General features: G+C 38.3%; 1 protein-coding gene and 1 pseudogene across 1 annotated transcript; both read right to left on the bottom strand.

The window, feature by feature from the left end:
• Window positions 1-607: 607 nt before the first annotated feature.
• LOC103695789 lies at window positions 608-7,548 on the bottom strand (annotated as a pseudogene).
• A 2,516-nt stretch (window positions 7,549-10,064) lies between these two features.
• Window positions 10,065-18,316, bottom strand: LOC120104663. Its single transcript, XM_039116171.1, has 4 exons — window positions 17,750-18,316; window positions 17,074-17,217; window positions 11,325-11,434; window positions 10,065-10,311 (listed from the first exon to the last, which is right to left on the bottom strand). The coding sequence occupies exons 1-4, from the start codon at window positions 18,290-18,292 to the stop codon at window positions 10,065-10,067; spliced, it is 1,044 nt and encodes a 347-aa protein (XP_038972099.1). The 5' UTR covers window positions 18,293-18,316.
• Window positions 18,317-22,368: the final 4,052 nt, after the last annotated feature.

The raw sequence follows: 22,368 nt of genomic DNA, 5'->3' as shown, positions 1-22,368 counted from the left end.
AGAACCATAATTAGTTGTACAGTGACTTAAAGCATATGTTGGTATCGCATGAAATGGATGATTCGAACCTAAAGATGCAGCGTTCAGCGTCCATTAGTAGGAAGCCCAGGCTTCTATCTGTTTAAAGCAACTCGAGCTGCATGTTTTGTTGACTAGTTGCTGACTCGAGAAACTGGCAGGCATGTGACGTGTATCTTTCCTGACGAGGGTCGTTCTTGTCACATTGTTGCTACTAGCATTAACTTGAATGCTTTACAAATATTAATAACTTGAAATACTAATTAGGTGGGTCAGTTAAGACATGATGATTGACAAGGAAGACCTTGCAAATTATGCAGCATATTCTCTTGGTTCGGTCATCAACTTCCTCCTTGATTCGGAGATCCATGCATTAAGAAAGAAAGAAAACATAAAACTCATATCTCTTACATAAAAGATGGTTCTACTTTTTCAATAGAAAATGAGGGAAAACAGCCAGCTTTGTTATTATCTATTTAAGTTTTGCGGCGACGGAACCAGCCAAAAATTCGAGATATATAACCACTGGTACAAGCCCAACTTCACGTATAAAAAATTCTATTAGATTAAATATAGTACAAATCACAACAACATAATAAGTTATTTTTGTAGGCATGTACTTAATATCCTTCTCGTTAAAGAAAAGCGATGGAAATTTAAAGGGCAAGTATATATAGTAAGCATCTATTACTATGATGCTTTGTGTTATACTAAATCCCCCAAAACAAAGTATTACCAACTACATCACAAGGGAATACATTTTCACACTTTGATGGATCTTTCCTTTGAGGAAATTGTGGAACCATTGAGCAGAGCTTTTGGGGTATCTCTTAAGACCATTTGCAAAATCCACGAAAACAATACCAAATCTAACCGTAGCCATCCGCCCATTCAAAGTTATCTAACAATGACCAAGCAAAGTACCCTCTCACATTTGCTCCTTTCCTGTCGAGAAAAGAAATCATAGTCGTGAAGAATGGAACTGAGTTATATCAGTGGCTCACGGCCACAGACATAGCCATGCCCACTCATGTCTCATCCCAATTTTATGTAGGTTTTTTGTGATTCCCTACGATAACATTGCATGTATGCATGGATTGATCACAGACCTGATGGCTCTCAGAACATTTAAAAGATGCTCGCTATGGAAGCTTTTTCTGGTGTCATCCTTCAAGGCTTCTTCAAGCGATACGCTCTTGTTGTTGAACTCATCTACACCTACAAAACATGGAAGCCGTGTTTAATGCGAGACAATTCCTATCTACCAAGATGCTACATCTGTACGAAGATCAGTGATAAATCTTGCAGTTCTGCGTGCAAAATGTTGAAAATAGCTGAACCTTAAAGGACCATCTTACCATTCTCCGTGATGTAGATAATTGGGTTGTCGTATTTGGTCTTTAAATGGAGTAAGAGATCTCCTATTCCTCGCGGGTAGATGTACAGCCAGTCCGAAGCAGCCTGTGATGCATCTTCTATCTTAAATCACTAAGTAAACCCAAGTGGTCATCGTATTACGTACATGCACACAACTTGGCAACCCCATATGCAGATCTTTTTGAAATGATAAAAGGCATGCAATCAGGCCTCCATAAAAAGATATGTTAATGCAACTCAGGTCATTCATTATATGATTTATATGCATGGAGCTGTATGCATACTGCGAACATGCATGCAAAAACATACAGATAATGAGAACATATATAGTTATGACATATGGGGAAGTTCTTAAAGGAGGACTCTTACCTTAGGACCTATTTGAATTCCATTACGCATCTCTATTGCATAAGAATCACACGGTTATGAAGATTTTTAATCAGAGACAGAATGCAATAGCTTGTTGAGTGACTGAAAAGAAGACAGTGAAGTTCATATTTGTTTACCTGTCGTTTGAGCCTGCATATCAGTACCATAGCTTGCGTTAACATTCTCGGACATAGGAGGTTCAGAAACATATCGCGCGGTGTAGTAATTAACTCCAATAAAATCAAATGATCCATTAAGCATTCTTGACTGCTGTTTGGTAAATTTGGGCAAACGGTTTCCTACCGATGTCCTCATACTCGATGGATAATCTCCTCGAGTCAAGGGGTCCATGAACCTATAGGAGTTTCAGAAAATATATCTAGTAGTAAAGCTTGAACCGTTAACTTGTGTTCTTAAGTAAGATTACTTGTGTAGGATTTGTCGATGACTCACCATCCAAGAATGAAATCTAAGGCCCTGTTGGCTGCATCCTTGTCGGACTCCAAATCAGAGAGAGGGACAAACCAGCAGGAGTTCAATGATATACCAAGTTTGCCATTTTGCGCAGCCTGCATCAAGGCAATACATGTAATTGCGCTTTATCTAATTATCATCAGAAGCAAGTTTGTTGAAATCTCAAATCTGAGATACTACTCATCTTAGCTAGTGACTGATATCAAAAGAGTACGGCTACGTGTCCCTTAAGCACTGTCCGTATCGAAATCAAGATAATCTAAGATCTTGGCCAGTATATTATATAATAAAGTTCATTTTGACAATTACTTATTAGAAAAGCACATTTGGTAAACTGAAGGAAGAGTTTGAAAATATTGGCCATCATATTATATCTTGTTATATTATATAATCTTACGATAACTTGAAATGGGTCACAACACTCAATTTTTCTCGAAAAAAGAAATAATAGTAATGAAGATCAAGAGTTTGAAAATATCGATCATATCATTATCTCTACCCAGATAAAAATCTTAATCAAAAAGTCGCATAACAATTATGAAGCCATATTGAGCATCCTAATGAAAATCTTGTACAAAATAAAAATCTTAATTTTTGTTGAACCAAAAAAAAATTAATATTTCTTTGAGAGAAAAAAGATGAAGATCCATATGTACTATAATTACCTAGGCCAAAATACCGAGAGTTGGATAATCCAAGACTTTAACCTAGAACTTGTGGTTCTTTGGTAGAAAGATATGGCTAGCTTGGAGATAAGGCCCAACTCACAAAATGAAAATCTTAGTGCTAAGGCCATTAGGATATTAATGTCGGTCTCTTTTTTTTTGTTTTTTTTGTTTTTGAGAAAATATAACCCATTCTATTGCACTATGTTGACTTATAAAAATAGCATCGAAATCGAAGTGGCGATCATGGGCTCCGAGTGATCACCTGATACTTGTCTTTGTATACCCGTACGGAAGCAGCATGAGCTAGTAGCATGTGATGGCAGGCCATGTATGGCTCCCTTCCCGAATCTCCAACATCACACTTTTCCTTCTTCCATGGGGAACACCGGCCTGGTGCATTCGTGCCATCCTCGTACCCTTTGGTGCAAAATGTCGATGGTTCATTGACTGTGATCCAATTCTTGACCTGATTGCCAAATTCCTTGAAGCAAATCTCAGCATAGATCTTGAAGTCCTGCCTGCATAATTGTCATAATAAAGGACAAAAAACAAAACGGAAAAGAAGGGTCAAAATCTCTCTTTGAAGCATAGAGATATGGCCTAGCACTGATGGCTGCCCAACATCGGTGTAGGAAAATACATTTTATTTTTCAAATTAGTTTTGACACCCAAATTCTTTATTTTTGAGGGAAAAAATTAAAAGAACTGCCAAATTATAAAAGCTTGCTAGCTTATGGAAGGACCATATGTGACCTTAAGTTCAGGGCATTTGTTGTGAGGACCCATGCGGGCGTGTGTTTAGTCCCACATCGGTTATTCGCTGGGTAGATCTTGGATACTTATACAGGATCAAGGAACCCAAATAATACCTTCCGACTAGTCATTTTGGGTGAGGTCCTGGGTTGTTACAAATGGTATCAGAGCGAACCCGGCCCATAACTTATGTAGACTAGGGGACACTGCAGCACAGATTCATTGGGGTTGACCACGGACCGATCGTGGTGTTTGTGATTATATTTGAATGGATTTGAACCCTTAGCCTGACGAGGACGTCAGGACTTGAACGGGGGGAGTATGTGAGGACCTGTGCGGGCGTGTGTTTAGTCCCACATCGGTTATTCGTTGGGTAGATCTTGGATACTTATACAGGATCAAGGAACCCAAATAATACCTTCCGGCTAGCCATTTTGGGTGAGGTCCTGGGTTGTTACAAATGGTATCAGAGCGGACCCAGCTCATAACCTATGTGGCCTAGGAGACACTGCAGCACGGATCCATTAGGGTTGACCACGGATCAATCGTGGTGTTTGTAATTTGATTTGAATAGATATGAACCCTTAGCCTGACGAGGACGTCAGGACTTGAACGGGGGGAGTATGTGAGGACCCACATCGGTTTTCGTTGGGTAGATCTTGTGGGTACTTATACAGGATCAAGGAACCCAAATAATACCTTCCGGCTAGCCATTTTGGGTGAGGTCCTGGGTTGTTACATTTGTCTTTGGGGAGAAAATTATGATAGCTTGCTAGCTTATAAAATTTCAAACTTTTTGAAGGCTTTTGTCCTTTTCCATAGGCAGATAAAATTGATTGTATTTTTTAAGTAGAGTTGGATGTTCATATTTGCAGCACATACTGACTCATGACAAGCTTAAGAGGCACGGAACATAGACAGAGGATAGATGGAGAAGAAGTAGAGAAGAAGAGGAAGAAAGAGAATAAGAAGGAGGAGAATGCAATTTAATATTCTCAAATCTTAGTAATGCAAACTTGTTCTTTTAAGTACATAGCAATGGATTTATATGGACTCCAAATCCTAATAGGAGTCCACATAAAACAACAATACTAGCATCCTTATACAATTCTAGCCCTAGAGTCCAAATAAAAATAAAATCCTCTAATTTCTTAAAAAAGAAAATTTAAAATATTTTTTTTAATTTCTATATTTGTGCCTAATAGAAGTGCATGTAGATATCTTATAAGATGATTCGCCATCACATACTTTTTATAGGCTGAATGTATATATTAATTATTCAGTTCATATGTCTTTATATTAAAATAGATGCAGAGTGTTTGCAACGACAGAGTTAAATTCATTCAAAATTATCAAAATGAAGTTATTCTTGCAAAATAAATTTTGAAAAATGGCCCAAATATCCAAAATGAAAATGAAATGGGCCGTTTCAGAAATATATTGTGAGGATCCGTGCGGGCGTGTGTTTAGTCCCATATCGATTATTCGCTGGATAAATCTTGGGTACTTATACAGGATCAAGAAACCCAAATAATACCTTCCGGCTAGCCATTTTGGATGAGATCCTGGGTTGTTACAAATGGTATCAGAGTGGACCCGGCCTATAATCTATGTGGACTAGGGGACACTGCAGCACGGATCCATTGGGGCTGACTACGAGCCAATCGTGATATTTGTGATTAGATTTGAATAGATTTGAACCCTTAGCCTGACGAGGACGTCAGGGCTTGAACGGAGGGAGCATGTGAGGATCCGTACGGACGTGTGTTTAGTCCCACATCGATTATTCGCTGGGTAGATCTTGGGTACTTATACAGGATCAAGGAACCCAAAAAATACCTTCGGGCTAGCCATTTTGGGTAAGATCCTGAGTTGTTACATATACTATTGATCTTTTGTATACTGTAGCATCAGGGACCTGAAACAAACAAGCGCATAGAGATTAAGGCCTGTCAAGGGCCTAAAGAAGTCGTCCATTCAGCTTGGAAGGAAGGTTTAGTTGGGTCATGATTTTATATAAAAAGGGTACAAAGAGCTGGGCTTCGAATGAGAAATCCAAAATTTTGAATGGTCCATACTAGAACCAGCACATATTAATATGGTATTTGGTAAAGGACTAAAGTAAAATGACGAGCTTTGTAAGGAATAATCACAAAGTAGTGGTCGAGCAAAGGACGTGTTAAATTTCCTTAAAGAAAATAAGTAGGACACATTGGAAAGTGATACTTCGTAGCACATCTCAAGATACTGGTGCATAGCTTCTATGCTTGGGCAGAGCAAATCCTAAAGTCAAAAAGATGCAAGATTTGGACAGCAAAAGCAGCACAGTAGCAGCTAGCCCTGTCTATGAACAGTCGGAGTGAGGCTTATAATTAACAACTCACACGATATGATGGCTCAAGAAACCTCCATATTTCTCTTCCAAGGCTTGGGGAGGGTCAAAATGGAGGAGGGTCACGAATGGTTGCACACCTGTCCAAATTTTCAACTATAGAATAATAAGGTTGACAACGAAATGGCCTAATAATCAAAGGAAAGAAATGGAGATGATCGAACCAATACCATTGGATATGAGCTCATTGATAAGCTCGCTGTAGTACATGATACCTTCTCTGTTGATTCCTCCACTTAGGCTGCCATCTGCCGTTAGACGATAATATTAGCCATGAATAAAGGAGTTTATTTGAGGGAAAATAATCGAAGGAGTTTCTTTTCTTTAGAGATCGAAAAGGGATGGGACCAGTCCCACCCAATCCTTTTATTGCATGTCTAAGTCCTATACACAAACTGGAAGGAACCACGAGACCTGTACAACTTTCATTGCACTTACTATGTATTTGTCTGTGGGAAACGAAATTATTAGACATCAAACATGTTTATTCACAAGTTGGACAAATCCTAAGAGATTTTTTCCCAAATACATTCGGGTAAGAGGTTTAACTTACTAGGTAGGATTCGAGACCATGAGATGGAAAACCTGTAAGCGTCCATGCCAATGTCCCTCATAATGTTTACATCTTCCTGTGTTTAGCTTTGTTAGAAGCTTTTTAAAGTAAAATGATTAAAGACCAAGCCTGAATAGGAGAAAATGTTAAAAGAGGAAAAATGATATAATGGAAAGAGACTGCTGGGAGCTACCTTGTAACGATGAAAAGAATCCACTGCTACATCCCCGTTGTTTCGGTCCAGAATCTTCTCTGTAAAATTGTGTATGAAGCCATTAATTAGGTCAGTTCTTTCATTTTTATAACTTTCAAAGAAAACTCACAGCATTTTTTCTTTGAAAAGGTTGGCGAGTGGACTACATATGTGGTGGACGGTAGTTAACTCAGCCCCAGCATAATTGCTTATGCATGTCCAAGTTAGAAAACACGTGGTCGAGCAACGCTTTTGAATCTATAAGCTATCTTTCTTCTACCCGTTTGAATATATTGTTAAATTATCCGCACATCAAACGTTGAACTACTTAAGGTTAGCCTAAACAGCTAAAAAATAAATTTGTTTCTCATCAATCTATTAGAAATTTATTTCTTGGTAATTTGCGAGAGAGAGAGAGAGAGAGAGAGAAACCTGGGTGCTTGTGGGTGAAGGCATCCCATATGCTAGGCCCCCTGCCACCATCTCTAGCTCCACCTTCGTACTAAAATGGAAGCTACCACGACATCAAACAAATCCTTCTAGATTTTTTTTTCCCCTTAGATTCATTAATTTTAAAATCGAAGATAACCTGGTAAGCCGAGGAGGACGTCCCAAAAATGAAACCAGCCGGGAAACTACTCCGGTCGAGCGACGCAGCAGCATTCTTCAATATAGCCACGAGGAGGAGGAGAGGAGGAAGCATACCAAATCCCAGAGCCATGGTGGGAACGAAATCTGAAATGCTGGGATAATTTCCGGTCCCCCTTTAAGAAACCCCAATCTCCTCCATACACAATATTTAAAATCTTGTCAAGGGTTCGTATGGGTGGGCACCCTTTGACATTTGCTGCGCGTGGAGAATTATGGAAAGGAGGTTGCTTGGCCCCAAGAGTTTGCTGCCCATGATTTACGCAAAGTAACTTTATCAGTTTTCGTTACGGCCGTCTTTTTTTTTTTTTAAGGTTGTTAAAAGAGTAAAAATATTAGTAATTGAAGGTCTGCTTGTAGAACAAAAACCTTCAAAAATGTGCGCCCGAGAAAGTCAAAAGGTCAGCATGTGTAGGGGGAAAAATACAATCAAGACATAATGATGCCACAATTTTTTTTCCTCTTTATGTAATTAAATTGAATATCACTCACTAAGCAACAATAATCTCTACAATCTATTCAAGTAATTAATAAACAAAATAATCGAGTAATTTAGAAATAAGAGACAACATAATTTTTAACGTAAAAAATTCTTCTATATAAAGAAAAAAAATCACGGAACTTAATTTAGCCAAAAACTTTCACTATATAGAATAATGAGAAGAGGCTGCACAAATATCAATAGAATTTAATCTTGGTTTCCACAATAAGAACATTCATCATCAATAATGCGGATTTCAACAATAGAAAATAGATCTTATCAATTATTGATGCTTGAAATAATCAATAAAGAAGACTTTTTGAAGATCAAAACCGTTCAATCTGTAGCTCTGAATACCGAAAACAATATATTGAAATTTTAACCAAATCTGAATACAATCATCCATCCGATCACCCGACAAAGTAGTACTTTTTCTTTCTTTCTCCTCTATTTTTCTTCTTTTTTTTTCTTTGGTCCTATTTTTCGTAGAGCTTCGCGCCCCAATGGGGGGTTTCACTAAGCCCGCTTTTCTTTTTACAAGCAAAAATTTTTTCTATGGACAAAATTTTAGTTATCATATCTAACCCATAATCATTAGTATAGATTTTTTCAAGACATAATAACTTCATCCCCAAAGCATCCCAAACCCAATGATATCTCACATCAATATGCTTAGATTTCGAATGAAATGTTGGATTCTTTAAGAAATGGATGACACTTTGACTGTCACAATAAAGCATATATTTCTCTTGTTCTTGGCCCAACTCTTTTAGAAAATTTTTAATCCATAAAAGTTTTTTACAAGCTTCCATAACTGCAATATACTCGGTCTCTGTAGTGGACAAAGCAACACATTTTTGTAACTTATATTGCTATGATACTGCTGCCCTTGAAAAAATCATCAAATACTTTGATGTGGACTTTCTAAAATCTGTCACCAGCTATATCTGCATCTATATACATATCCAACAAAGGTTTACCATTACCAAAACATAAACAGACTCTAGAAGTGCCTCTAAGATACTTGAGAATCCATTTGACAACTGTCCAATGTTTCTTACTAGCGTTAGAAAGAAACTAACTTACAACACCAACTGAATGAGCAATATCCAGCCTTATGGAAACTATGGCATACACATAACTGTCAACTGCAAATGTATAAGGAATCTTCTTAATTTTTTCTTTATCTTTCTGACTTGTAGAACATTGCTTAGAACTTAACTTAAAGTGACCTGAAAGTGGAAAGCGAACTGATTTGGACTTGCTCATGTTGAAGCTTTCTAACACTTTTTTGATATATCTCTCTTGAGATAACCAAAGTTTTCCATTCTTCCTATCATGAGTAATTCTAATGCCATAAATTTGTTTAGCCGGCCTTAAGTCCTTCATGGCAAATAACTTGCTTCACTCTCTTTTGAAGCTTTCAATCTTCTTAGCATCATGGCCAACAATCAACAAGTCATCCACATAGAACAAGAGAATAATAAAATATTTATCAGAGAATCGTTTAATAAACACACGATGATCAGAAGCAATTTTACTATACCCATGGTCCATCATAAATGAATCAAACCTTTTATACCACTGCCGAGGTGCCTGCTTGAGCCCATATAAGCTCTTTTTTATTTTGTACATGAGATGCTCTTTGCTTTTAACTGTAAACCTTTCTGGCTGCTCTATGTAAATTTTCTTCTCTAAGTCACCATGAAGTAAGGCAGTTTTTGCATCAAGTTGTTCAATCTCCAAATTCATACTTGCAGATAAACCAAGAATAACTCGGATTAAAGACATCTTGACCACAGGTGAGAAAATTTCTTCAAAGTCTATACCCATTATCTGACCAAAATCTTTCACAACCAACCATGCCTTGTACCTTGGCTGTGAGCTCTTCTCTTCAGTCTTCAACTTGAACACCCACTTATTTTTAAGTGTTCTCTTATCCTTCGATAGTTTTGTCAACTCATATGTGCGATTCTCATGCAAGGACTTTATTTCCTCTTGCATAGCTTTTAACCACTCTCTCTTTTATTCATGATTTATAGCCTCTTGGTAGCATTCTGGTTCTTTCCTATCAGTGATCATCACATACTCATAAGGAGAATATCTCTGGAAAGGACGGTGCTCTCTAGTAGATCTTCTCAACTGAGGTCAGCTAGTAGTTCTGGAGAGGCTTGCTCAGCATGCTCATCTGGCACATCATTGTCAGGTGTGTGCTCATCAACTGTGTCACCATCATCTTCCTGTACATATTTTCTATTGTCATCATTCATCATGGTTGGAGGTACTTGACCTAGATCAATATAATTTCTACTGACAGACTTTAGCTTTTCAACCTTTTCAAAATCTTTAATAGTTTGATTTTCTAAAAACACAACATCTCTGCTTCTGATAACAATTTTATCAACTAAATCTCATAATCTGTAACCAAACTCTTCATATGCATAACCGAAAAAGATACAATGTTTAGACTTGCTATCAAGCTTGGATCTGTCATCTTTAGAAATGTGAATAAATGCCCTACAACCAAACCCTCTCAAGCGATCATATAACACATCTTTCTCAATCTATACTCTTTCTGGTATATCACCTTGAAGAGGAACTGAAGGAGAAAGGTTAATTAAATCCACTGCAGTTCTTATTGCTTCACCCCAAAAGGATTTAGGCAATTTAACATGAGCGAGCATACTCCAAATTCTTTCACAAATAATACGATTCATTCTCTTAGCAACTTCATGATGTTGAGGTATTTTAGGAACAATTTTCTCAAGCCTGATGCCATGATCTCGACAATATTTTAGGAATAGTACTTTAGTTGTCTTTCCATTTCTCTTTTAACACTAGCATAAAAATGTTTAAATATATCAAGCACCTGATATTTAAATTTTAACCCAAAGGCCCATACCTTTCCAGAATGATCATAAATAAAAGTATCAAAATATAAACCACCACCAAGAGTTCTAGCATCTATAGTGCAAACATCAGTGTGAATTAAATCCATAACATGTGATCTTTTAAATGGAGAGAATTTATAAAATTCAACTCTATATTGTTTGCCAGCTAAACAATGAGTACAAGTCTTTAGGGGTGTACCTTTTATAGAAAGGAATTTTTTTTTGGCCAGAATATTAAGTTCCTTCTCACTTTTGTGTCCAAGCCGCTTATGCCATAATTCAATAGAGAAGTCTTTAACTGCATCACCTCTCCCTTCACAATTTTGCTTGCATCTTGTTAAGTATGCTTGATTTCTTTCCTCCTGCTACCACTAGAGAACCTTTGGTAAGCTTTCATTTTTCTTCACCGAAGTAGTTGTGGTAACCTTCATCATCAAATACTCCAGTAGAGATCTGGTGGAGGCGGATATCTAAACATGTTTCACATTTTTCAGCAATAGTTCACACCTTATGCCGGTTTTCAAGCAAATATCTCCCATGCCCATAATTTTAGTTACTCCATCATTTTCCATACTGACACTGCCAAAATCACCACTAGTATAGGATGTGAAGAAATCCTGTCGAGGAGTAACATGAAAAGAGGCATCTGAGTCAACAACCTAAGTACAATCCTGGCATGTAAGGTTTACACAAGCATCATCACAAATAATACCAATATCACCATCAGATGCAACTGTTGTTGTCTCATTTCCTTCCTTCTTTCTTCACCTCTTCCCCTTGATTGCTCTCTTTTAAATTTTCTGCACTTTCTTTTAATGTGCCATGCCTTGCCACAATAAAAGCATTTTATCTTTTTTCTGATTTTGGACATTTTTCTTGACTTATTATGATTGTCAGAATTTTGTAAAATTCTAGTTTTTCTCCTTCCTCACCTTTCTGTAACCAATGCCTCTGACTGTGTAGTCGCACTATGTTCTCTTCTTCTGGTCTCCTCATTAAACATAATATCTTTTACCAATCCCAATGTTACCACACCATTAGACGCTATATTACTAAGTGATACAACCAAAGTTTTTCATCTATTAGACAAGGAGCTAGGCAACAATAATGTTTGCAACTCATCATCTAACATCATTTTCTTGGTATTTAGCTAATTTACCACATCCTAAAAATCTACTCAAATGCTATGCCACTGAACTTCTCTCCTTATATTTTATATTCACAACCTTTTTGATCATGAATGCCTTGTTCTATGCGGTCTTCTACTCATAAAGACTTTCTAATTTCTTTCATAAACTATGGGCATTAGTCTCCATAGCAACATGATGAAAAACACTATCATCTATCCTGTGCCTGATTAAACTAACTGTCTTCCTATTTATTTTCTCCCACTCTTGCAGAGTTTTGTTATTTTGTTTGGCACTATCTCATTCAATAGGATCATACAAATCTTTACAAAATAATAAATCTTCCATTCGGAGCTTCCAAATTGAATAATTGGAAGATGTGAGTTTAACCATACTGTCATCTAAATGCTCTCCCATTTAATCAACACAAGAAAAATTTAGCTATTAGCAACTTGCTCTGATACCACTTTATTGAAAAAAATACAATCAAGATATAATGATGCCGCAAACTTCTTTCTCTCTTTGTGTAATTAAATAGGATATCACTCACCGAGCAACAATAATCTCTTCAATCTACTTAAACAATTAATAGAAAAAATAATTGATCAATTCAGAAATAAGAGAGCATAATTTTTAACGTGAAAAATCCTTCTATATAAAGTAAAAAAACTACGGGACCTAATCCAGCCAAAAACTTTTACTATATAGGATAATATGATTGCAATAAATCCTCTCTAGATCAACTAGAGGCTGCACAAACAGCAACAAAATTTAATCTTGCCTTCCACAACAAGAATATTCATCTTGAGAAGGATTTCAATAATAAAAAATAAATCTCATTAGGTGTTAATGCTTGAAATAATTAATAGAAAAGGCTTTTCAAATATCCAAACCATTTAATCTGTAGCTCTTAATACCAAAAATAATATACTAAAATTTCAATTAAATCTGAATATAATCAACCATTCGATCATCTAAGATAATAGCTTCTCCTCCCTCCTTCTTTTTTTTTTTTTTTTTTTTTTTTTTTTTCGTGTTTTCCGTAGAGCCCCACGCCCGCACTAGGGTTCTCTGCAATTAACTCACCCAAGCAGTGTTTCGTTCTTTTTTTTTTTTAAATTCAAATAAGGTGGGTCCGACGTGAGGAGGGACCACACCGAAGCTGTTCCCAGGTGCTCGCTTTTGGTGCGCCTATCATAGGATTTTGTTTTCTTCCCGCTTGTGAAGTTTTTTAGAACGCTTTACCTTGTTCTTTCCCATTCACTGGTGCTACTGCTTTAAGTCACAAGTAACTAATTAATTTTAAACTATTTAAATAATTACTGAAACCCTTGGAGGACAAGGTCATGTCCTATGTAAAAATTCGGTTCTATTTAATTAGATCGTAGAAGATTTCTGCACCAAAACTTGATTGCTCTTCTAATATTTTTTTTATTTTTTATTAAAATAGATATTTCATACATTACGTGTACGAATACATCTAATAACTATAGCTATCAATTTAGGAGTTTAAAAAAAAAAATTTACCGGTGGCTGTGATCAGATGGATTCTCTAGTCTTATATTATTAGACTAGATTATGCGCGTGGGGCTTCCTCTAGTCTTATATAATTAGACTAGATTATGCGCATGGGCTGTTCTATCTCTCGTTTTCATTTTTTTAAACAAAATGATAAAGAATGCTAGCTACCATGTCCTAGTCTTGCGCAGCAGCAAGTTAATTATATATTAATGTCCCATTAATCATGCTCGGATCTGGGAGCGAGCAGGTATGTCTTTGTTTTTCTTTTTATTCTTTTTGGTGCATCAATCATGCACAGACTTGTTATATTAATAGGAGACGTCATTGTTTTTTTTTTTTTTTTTTTTTGAAGGGTAAGGTGGGGAAGATACGTCATTGATTTAATAGGTGCTCCAGGGTTGCTACGATTCACTCGAAGGGCTTCGAATTAGACTTTTCGCACGTGAGAACGATGGACGTTGTTTCTAATTCGATAGGACGAAAAGGACCAAAAGGTTTATTGATTCTGACCAAAAGGTTGTTCTAATTTCCTTCGTGAAGATTTTGCACAACTCTAGTCTTGAGAGGACTTTATTTCTATAAAAATTTGGCCCCAAAAGCTTAAGCACCAAGGTGTCGAGGACGAATGGGCTGAAAGGCCTCAGGCTAGAGGAGCAACAGGGGGTCAAGCAGGAGGAGAAGTAAAAGCAAGAGGAGGACGAAAAGAGAATGGTTGAGCTAGAAGTGAGGATCTAGAAGACAAATATGGGGTTCCAAATGCTACATTGAAAAAAATTATTAAGTCTTAACAACAAGATAAGAATGGAATCACTTTTTCCACTTGGATGGATCTTTTACATGAGAAACTTGCCGAACCAATGAGCAGAGCTTTTGGGGTATCTCTTCAGATCTTCAAAATTCACAAATTACTACCATACCTAACCGCGAAGCCATCTGTTCCATCAAGCAAAATATCCTCTCTCACATCTGCTACTTTCCTTTTAAAAAAGAAATCATAAATAGTGAACAACAGATCGAGTTATATCAACCGAATATCTGACCCAATTATTCACGGGGGTTCCTTGAAATTCATTATGTACATTGGTCAGACTAAGCCAAACCCTATCTAATTCCCACTGAATGGAATATCAAAACCAATCCAGACCGACCCAATGGAAATCGGTTCTTGGATTATCCAAAAGTTAACAACAAATGACCAAATAGATTATTATTTTTTTAAAAAATAAATAATTGTTTTTGAATAAAGTATGGGTTTCTTCAAATTAACAAATTACTATAAATTAATTATATATGTGCTGGGGATGAGGTCAGTTTCAGTTTGGGTTACCCAGTCACTTAGACCGGAACAAAAACTCTCTTAAACTGAGCTTCTGAAAATTGGAATCCAATCCAGTTTTGAGCCTGAAGCAAATGAATCAAAGACGCCCCACCAGTTTGGTTCCAGTGATGACCCAAACCCATTTCCATCCTTACTAGCTTGTATGTACTAGGGCAAGTATTTCAGTGGACCTCTCTCCGTGTCCTACAAAGGGTAATTTGGTCATTTTTCCTTAAAGGTAGAATTCACAAATCGGATATGACTTAGAAGTCAATGAACTCAAAAGCCCATGTTTCTCTAATTTGTTAATTCTGTCTTCTCCTATATGACTAAGTTTGAGGTGCCACAAATACTTTTGATTTATCTCATCTTTAGATCTTTTAGATCATATGGTACTCACTGTATGCTCAGACACGTTCACAAATACATCCATATGTAAGTGATAGAGACCGTCAATCATAAAACCACGTCCAAACAGTTTATTTTACAAATAAATAAAAACATAGTCTTTATTGAAATTGAATTCATAATGTTCCTGTGCTAGACAAGATACAGAAATTAGATTTCTGCTAGCACTAGGTACAAAATAACAATCTCTAAGTATCAAACTAAATTCTGATGGTAAATGCAAAGAAAATGTGCCCACAGCAACAGCAGCAACTCTTGCTCCATTGCCAACCCGTAGGGTTACCGCACCTTCCGTAAGCCTTCTACTTTCCTTTAGACCCTGCATGGTAGTGCACAAGTGAACACTAGAATTAGAGTCTATAACCCAACTGGAAATAGAAAAAATTGTTAGATTAGTTTCAATAATAAGCATATTAGACATACTTTTAGAAGGCGTGTCACCCTTCTAGCTCTTTATGTTTTCCATGTTGATAGGACAGTTCCTCTTCCAATGGCCGTCTTCATTGCAATGGAAACATTTTCTTTGGGTTCAGCCTTTTTCGTAGGAACTTCCTTCTTCATCTTTTTCTCAGTCTTCTGCTTCTTCGCAGGCTTCTTTTTCTTCCTAGTAGACTTTCTCTTGGAAGTAAAAGCTAGCTCAGCAGCAAGAATTGTTCCCCTTGAGCCTTTCAAGGCTCATCAGTTGTCACTAACATATTCAACAATTCAAGCTTGGTGCTTTCAATTTTATTCATATGGTAGTTTACAATAAACTGCCCATATAAAGATGGCAACGATTGTAGGATCAAATCCGTTTGCAAATCCTTGTGCATGGTAATGCCAAGCTTCTCAAGCTCCTCAAGATCCTTGATCATGGTCAAACCATGTTCATAGACGAACTGCCTATCGTATATCATGGCTCAGAAGAGCCGCTTGGACACTTCAAACCTCGCTGCGTGACACTGTTCACCATATAACTCTTGTAGGTGATTAAGTATATCTTTAGCAGTCTTCATACTCTCATGCTGGCATTGCAATTCGTTGGACATGGATGCCAAAATATAGCACCTAATCTTATTGTCGTCATCCAACCATTTTGCATACGTCTCACGCTGCTCATTGGTTGTACGGGCTGATAACATCGGGAGTTCATGGTCAAGAACATAAGCTATCTTTTCGTAACTCAAGACAATCTTTAAGTTGTAGAGACAATCTTTATAGTTTGGTCCAGTCAACATATTGTTATCTACAATTCGAACTATCGGGTTGGAAGCCATTGACATATGCAGAGAGTAAAGATTCTAATTAGAAATTTGTATTTGATATTAATTAGTTTTAGGAACTTTTAAAACAAAATTGGATCAAATCCTCCCACTATTTCTCAGATCTCTCACACTTCCCTGGTAAAGATACGAAAACCGGCGACTTAGAATTTCGAGTGGGGTACTGCGGTCCCACTAATCTACATGTCACTTTACATAACAGTTATTGGAGACACATAGACGATGAATGTACAACTCTTGTATAATGCTTCGTAAGCATATTGAGCTAACCTAGTCTCCAAGTCATAAGGACTTCACCTAACAGTTATTGGACCCGTTCCTTGGTTAAGCCAGACCCACCGTATATCCCGTGAAAATAAAGCTGTAATTGGGTCCTCACCTACCAGTTATTGAAGCCCAACCCCACCTTTACCCCACAACATCTCATGTTAATAGAGAGGTCCAATCCTCCGATGCAACTACTGATGCGGAACAAAATGCAGAAAATTCTATTCCTTTTTAAATTAAGAAAATATGGACCGGTGTCGATTAAGAAATCGACACAAAATTAAGGCACCTTGATCTAACTTTTAAATTATACCGGGTTAAGCATAAAATAGGGCTTTTTGTCACATGATTACCAATAACGATCTACTCCTGATAAAAGTGGAAAGAGTCTCACCGACACGACGCTTGGAATCCTGGAAGAGGGAGGAAGGCCCTGAGATCCGGGATCGTCGAACGGGCCGCCTTTCGTCTCGGCACACGGTGGACTCCGAGTAGATCTGAAAACAAGATTTTTTTTAAGGGATTATTTTTTTGTGTGGACTGAAATGGAACAAGACAAATTTAAAATACAAGATAACTAATCCGGACGACGGATCGTCGGATCGGAAAAGGAATCCGGAAGGAGAGCAGGAGCCGGTGGATGCGCCGCCTGCGCTAGAAGAACTCGCGGAAGACAGGGAGAAGCCGCATTCACTTAGAAGAGAAAGATTTTAGAGAAGGAAGAAAGGTAGGTTCTTGGGTTTGGAAACCAAACTCTCTCAGGCAATTTGTCAAACAGCTTCTGTTCTTCATTCATAATATCAAGCCCTTTTTATAGGCATAACAAGGACTCATTCTCGATTTTTACAGCATTCATTCGGGATTCAATTCCTAGATTACTCTTTGGTTTTCAAAGCACAGTTGGCAGCGTTGCATGGGAGAACTCGATGGGGATGGGTGACTTGCTGGAAGTGCCTCGGAAAGGGGAAGAGTAGTCCTTGGAATCAGCTTGCTTCGAAGTGTTGGAAGAACCACCTGTGGGAAGAATACCTTGGGAAGAAGCCGGTTGCACATCTTGTGATGGGATTTTAATGAAGACGTGGCTGACTTTGGAATGTTGGAAAGAGCCACCTGGGGAGAAGACTTGGAGCTTGAAATGCTTTGGGAAGAAGAACGGGATGCCTCTTGGGATTCTTCAAGGAACGGCTGGAGGGCTTGGAACCGGGTGGGTTTTCTTCGGTTTGGGAGCTTCTGCGGGAAGGGAAGAACCTGGGAGAAGAACCGGCTGGGTTCTTGCTTCGGGAAAGGAGGAAAAAGGCTGAACTTCCTCTTCATCTTCTTCGGCTGGAACTGCAAGGGAAATTCCGATGGGAAATGGGGACTCTTCACAGCATCATTTCGAATATCCTTCGTTGGCTGAATCGGGGAGAACCGGCTGCAGGCTGGAATGTCTTCAATTGCTTCGGTTGGGCTGTATTGGAGTCCTTTTCGGGAAGAGGAGAACCGGGCTGGGATGCTTTGTTGGGATGAGGAATTCACGATGGAGCTCTTAAATGATGTGAAACCAGGCTGAGGTGCGATAGAGGATACCATGGGATCCACATGATGGGTGTTCTTTGATGGACACATCGAGATGGGGTGGTGGGATCCATAGGGTTGCTGGCATTGGGTTCTTTGGGCTGGTTTCATTATGTAACCCATGTGAACATGTCTTAGTCTAGGCTTGACACAAATTCAAACCAAAATTGGACTGGGCTGACATTACTTGAACTGAACTTCAAATTAAAATACTGGATGTAAATTAAAAACTCAAGACTCCAAGAAAATAACAGACATACTACAATTAAATGGCAGACAGGCTGGTGTCCCCACCAACTAGCCCACTGTATCCAGCCGAGACTAATCAACGCCGGAAAGATCTTAGCAACTTTACTATGGTGGAAGACCAATCGACTTAATATTGGGTAATCAGATCTTAGTGATTCCAACTTTGAGCTTTCCATAGAAGGTAATCGATCAATTGGCCAGGTAAGCAGGTGGGAGGCTCCCCTTACTCAGAGAGTAAGGTCCTAATTAAGTAACCACCTTTAAGCTTTCCTAGACAATAATTAGATCAATTAATCAAATATGGCTAGCTCAATGTATCATTCATTATCGATTAATTTAGGAAGGTTTTAGGTCTCTTGAGATTTACATCTAATGTAACCATCTACCCCATACCATATGTCATTCGATTTACATCTTATGTAAATGTCACATTGGTTCAGATTTACATCCTATGTAATTATGAAACCATTTCATATATTATGTAATTACATCTTCTGTAAATGACATAATTGTTTCAATTTACATATTATGTAAATGTCTTATTGTTTGAGCATTTTATTTACATCTCATGCAAATAAATTTTGTTTAACTAATACATACATTTCATGTATACATCGTTTTAAACATAACCTTAAACAAATATGAACATTATGATTACCACATACATCTCATGTATATTTTCAGATCGGAAACTTTAAACCTATTATGCTATTCTCTGAATTTCAGATCATGTATTACTTGGTTTAAAACATTGTAATCTAATTGCAATTCTAAAATAATTTGCAAGATCATAGTAAATAAAAAACTGCATGCTGAAAATTTCAGCAACTTAAAATTTCAGCACGCAGAAAATCCAGCAAGCATAATTCTTTTAAAAATCAGATTAAAAATGTGGTAATCAATCCTTAAGTCCTAATCATGCTCCCTAGAACCATGGCTCTGATACCACTGCTAAGATACGCCACGTTCGATGCGACGTTCGCAGCGGAATTCGAACGAGACCTCTATGAATTCAAAAAATTTTCTGGATCCAAATCCAGAAGATCTTTGAACTCATTAGAAAGGGAAGAAGAGGATCTAAGGAGGGTTGATTAAGATTCATAAAACTGAAACAAAAATCAGAAGTTATAAATTTGAAGATCTCATCTTCAAAAATTCTGCAGGTGTAGAACACCGCAGCCTGATGATTTTTCTAGGTTCCTGATTAAGCCGCACATGTGTCTGACCTCTATAGATATCCACACGAGGATCTAATCATCTGAGATAGGTTTTACCGGAGTACTAGCTCCTTGCAAAGACCTCTCTTGACTATCATGATATTGGAAGAAAAACAACAACATACCTCTTTGAAGAAGAACCCTTTCTTCTTCAACCTTGCTCGCAATGGAGGAAGATGAGGGATGAAGCTTTAAGCGTGGATCTTCCTTGCCTTTCTCCTGTGGATGAAGAGGAAGACGAAGTCCCCTTGCTGCCATGGAGAAGGAAGGAAGAAGAGAGGGCTTGAGGCATGAAGGAAGAACCCTTTCTTCCTTGGCGAGTTGATCTCTTCTCTTCCCTTGCTTCTTCTTCTTTCTTTCAACACTTTGGAGAAGGAAGAGGAAGATAACCCTTGCTGCCATGGGAGGAAGAGGAGAAGCCTCTTGCTGCCGTGGGAAGGGAGAAGAAAAGAGAAAGGGAGGCATGGAGAGGAAGAGGAGAGAATTTCTTCATGATGTCTCCCTTGCTACCCTTTTATAGATTGGGTTTAGGGCTTCTCCTAATCTTATTACGAGTATGGGATAATAACTCGCCCTTGGATTAATGCCAAGTGTCCAATTCTTGTTCTCATGGCGCCATCAAATAGATGCATGACATATGTCCACTTAATCAATTTTCTAATCACATTAGATCTTGATCAATTTCCTAAATAAGCCTAATTCCTAATCAAATTAGAACTTAGGCTAACTCCTAATCACATTAGGATAATTAATTTGGGAGCATGCATCCTACGACGCCATGTGGACTTTAAAGTCCGCATAGTATGAACACGACTTACGTCATATTCATCCTACGATGATATGTGGACTTTAAAATCCGCACAAATTCTGGTTTAATCAAATTAACCCAATCATGAACCCAAATCAATTTGGGTTGAACCCAATTTAATTTGGCTTATTAAATCAGCCCAATTGCAATCCAATTGCAATCAATTCCACTTAATTCTTCTTCCATTAACTCACTAACACTTTGTGGGTTAATTCAATCACCAATCATATTGATGATTGATTTCTATTGTAATTCCAAACCACAATTATGATAGTCTGACTAATTAAATCCTCTATGTGTGTGACCCCGTAGGTTCTATATAGACTGGTGGTGAGACATATTGAGATCTCCATCTCAATATCACTAAAACTTCTTTTAGTAGACTGAAACAATTTCAGTTCTGCTCTTAGGGTTCACTGATCACTAAGTGAATGCCTTCGAGTCTCACAATCCACTAGTGACACCTAGCAGTATATGGTGGCAACCCAACAGAATGGAATATCTGAATCTCTCGGTGCAGTTAGCGTATGATACAGTCCCTCTATCATAGATCCTAGCATGACGGAGGTTATGGATAACTCGTCAAACCCCATCGTCTGTCATATGTCTAATTTATTCGACTTTTAGTTCGAAATATGGACAACTCTTTTTCCAAAATACCTGGCCAGAAATTTATCGAACTCAATCTTATAAATCACATAGGATCACTCCTAATCTATCAAGATCGATAGATCCCATCTAGATGCAACCCTATTCCAAAATGAACCTACTACAGCCAATCTGCACTACAAGGACCCGAATGGCCAGGGCCCAAGTTTCCATGCTCGTCAAACTACAACAACCTCATAGTGAATAGCTGAGGCATCGCAGGTCAAAGGACCAGTCATACAACTGCAGCATAAGTAGTCACTGACTAGTGGATAGACATCTGATGAGAGCACAACAGTGCGACCTACATGTCACCTAAATTAGTATTATTGCTAACCGATAATGATAAATTCACTAGATTAATATTATATTTGGGTTTGACACAAATTTTCATAAATTAGAGATAAAATGCATATTGAGTACAAATTTGACTAAAGAAGGATCCCTTCCCAGATCCGACCCGGTTGAAGATCGGGTCGGGTCCGAGTCGGGTTCGGGTCCGAGTCGGGTCCAATTTTTTTAGGCTTATTGAGAAAGAATTTTGGGCAAATTTAATTTGGCCATATCATAACTATGAGGTGCTGGGTAACCCATGACTTGAAAGACTTGCAATAGACCTCCAGTCAGAACAAATGATCCGTGACGAACTGAGTCCGTCTGTTTACAAACCAAATTTCACATCACACTATTTATTTTTTTTTATCTATATGACTGAACTTGGTGTCTCCCAGCTCCCATATCAGGAGGGCCAAAGATCGCACAACGCCCAGCCATCCCATCTGCCCACGCGCATCTCCTCCTTCATTCCGTGATCAATCTCGCGCTCCCAGCTCTTCCGTGATCAACGCCACAACTCCTCCGCCTCAGCCCGTGCCTCCTCCAGCCCGTGATCTAGCACGAATTGACGCCCATTCCCCGCGTCTCCCATCCACCAGATCCACGGATCCATCTCCTCTGCGATTCCTCCCAGCAGCCAATTCACAGCCGTGATCCAAGCTGCAATCGAGCCACTCGCGTCCACGTCTTCAACGCCATCATCCCGCGGCCAGCCCTTCATCTGAATCAAAGCAATGCCCGTTTCTCCTCCCAGCCGTCCACGGATCACGCCATCATCGCCTCCTCGGTGATCCCTCCCATCTCCACCTCCTCCGCTGCTTCTTCCGCCCCGG

Source organism: Phoenix dactylifera, unplaced genomic scaffold (genome assembly GCF_009389715.1).
Source record: "Phoenix dactylifera cultivar Barhee BC4 unplaced genomic scaffold, palm_55x_up_171113_PBpolish2nd_filt_p 000064F, whole genome shotgun sequence".
NCBI lineage: Eukaryota > Viridiplantae > Streptophyta > Magnoliopsida > Arecales > Arecaceae > Phoenix > Phoenix dactylifera.
The sequence above is the reverse complement of the archived record's forward strand: the minus strand, read 5'-3'. Positions and strand labels throughout refer to the sequence as shown.

Excerpts from the sequence above, each read along its gene's own strand:
- LOC120104663 (XM_039116171.1), bottom strand. The coding sequence starts at position 18,292 with ATGGTATCCTCTATCGCACCTCAGCCTGGTTTCACATCATTTAAGAGC. Across the intron at positions 17,218-17,749 it reads GCAACCGGCTTCTTCCCAAG|ATCTACTCGGAGTCCACCGT; the intron begins GTATTCTTCCCA and ends TCTTGTTTTCAG. Across the intron at positions 11,435-17,073 it reads TCAGGAGTAGATCGTTATTG|GATTTCTTCACATCCTATAC; the intron begins GTAATCATGTGA and ends ACTCCTCGACAG.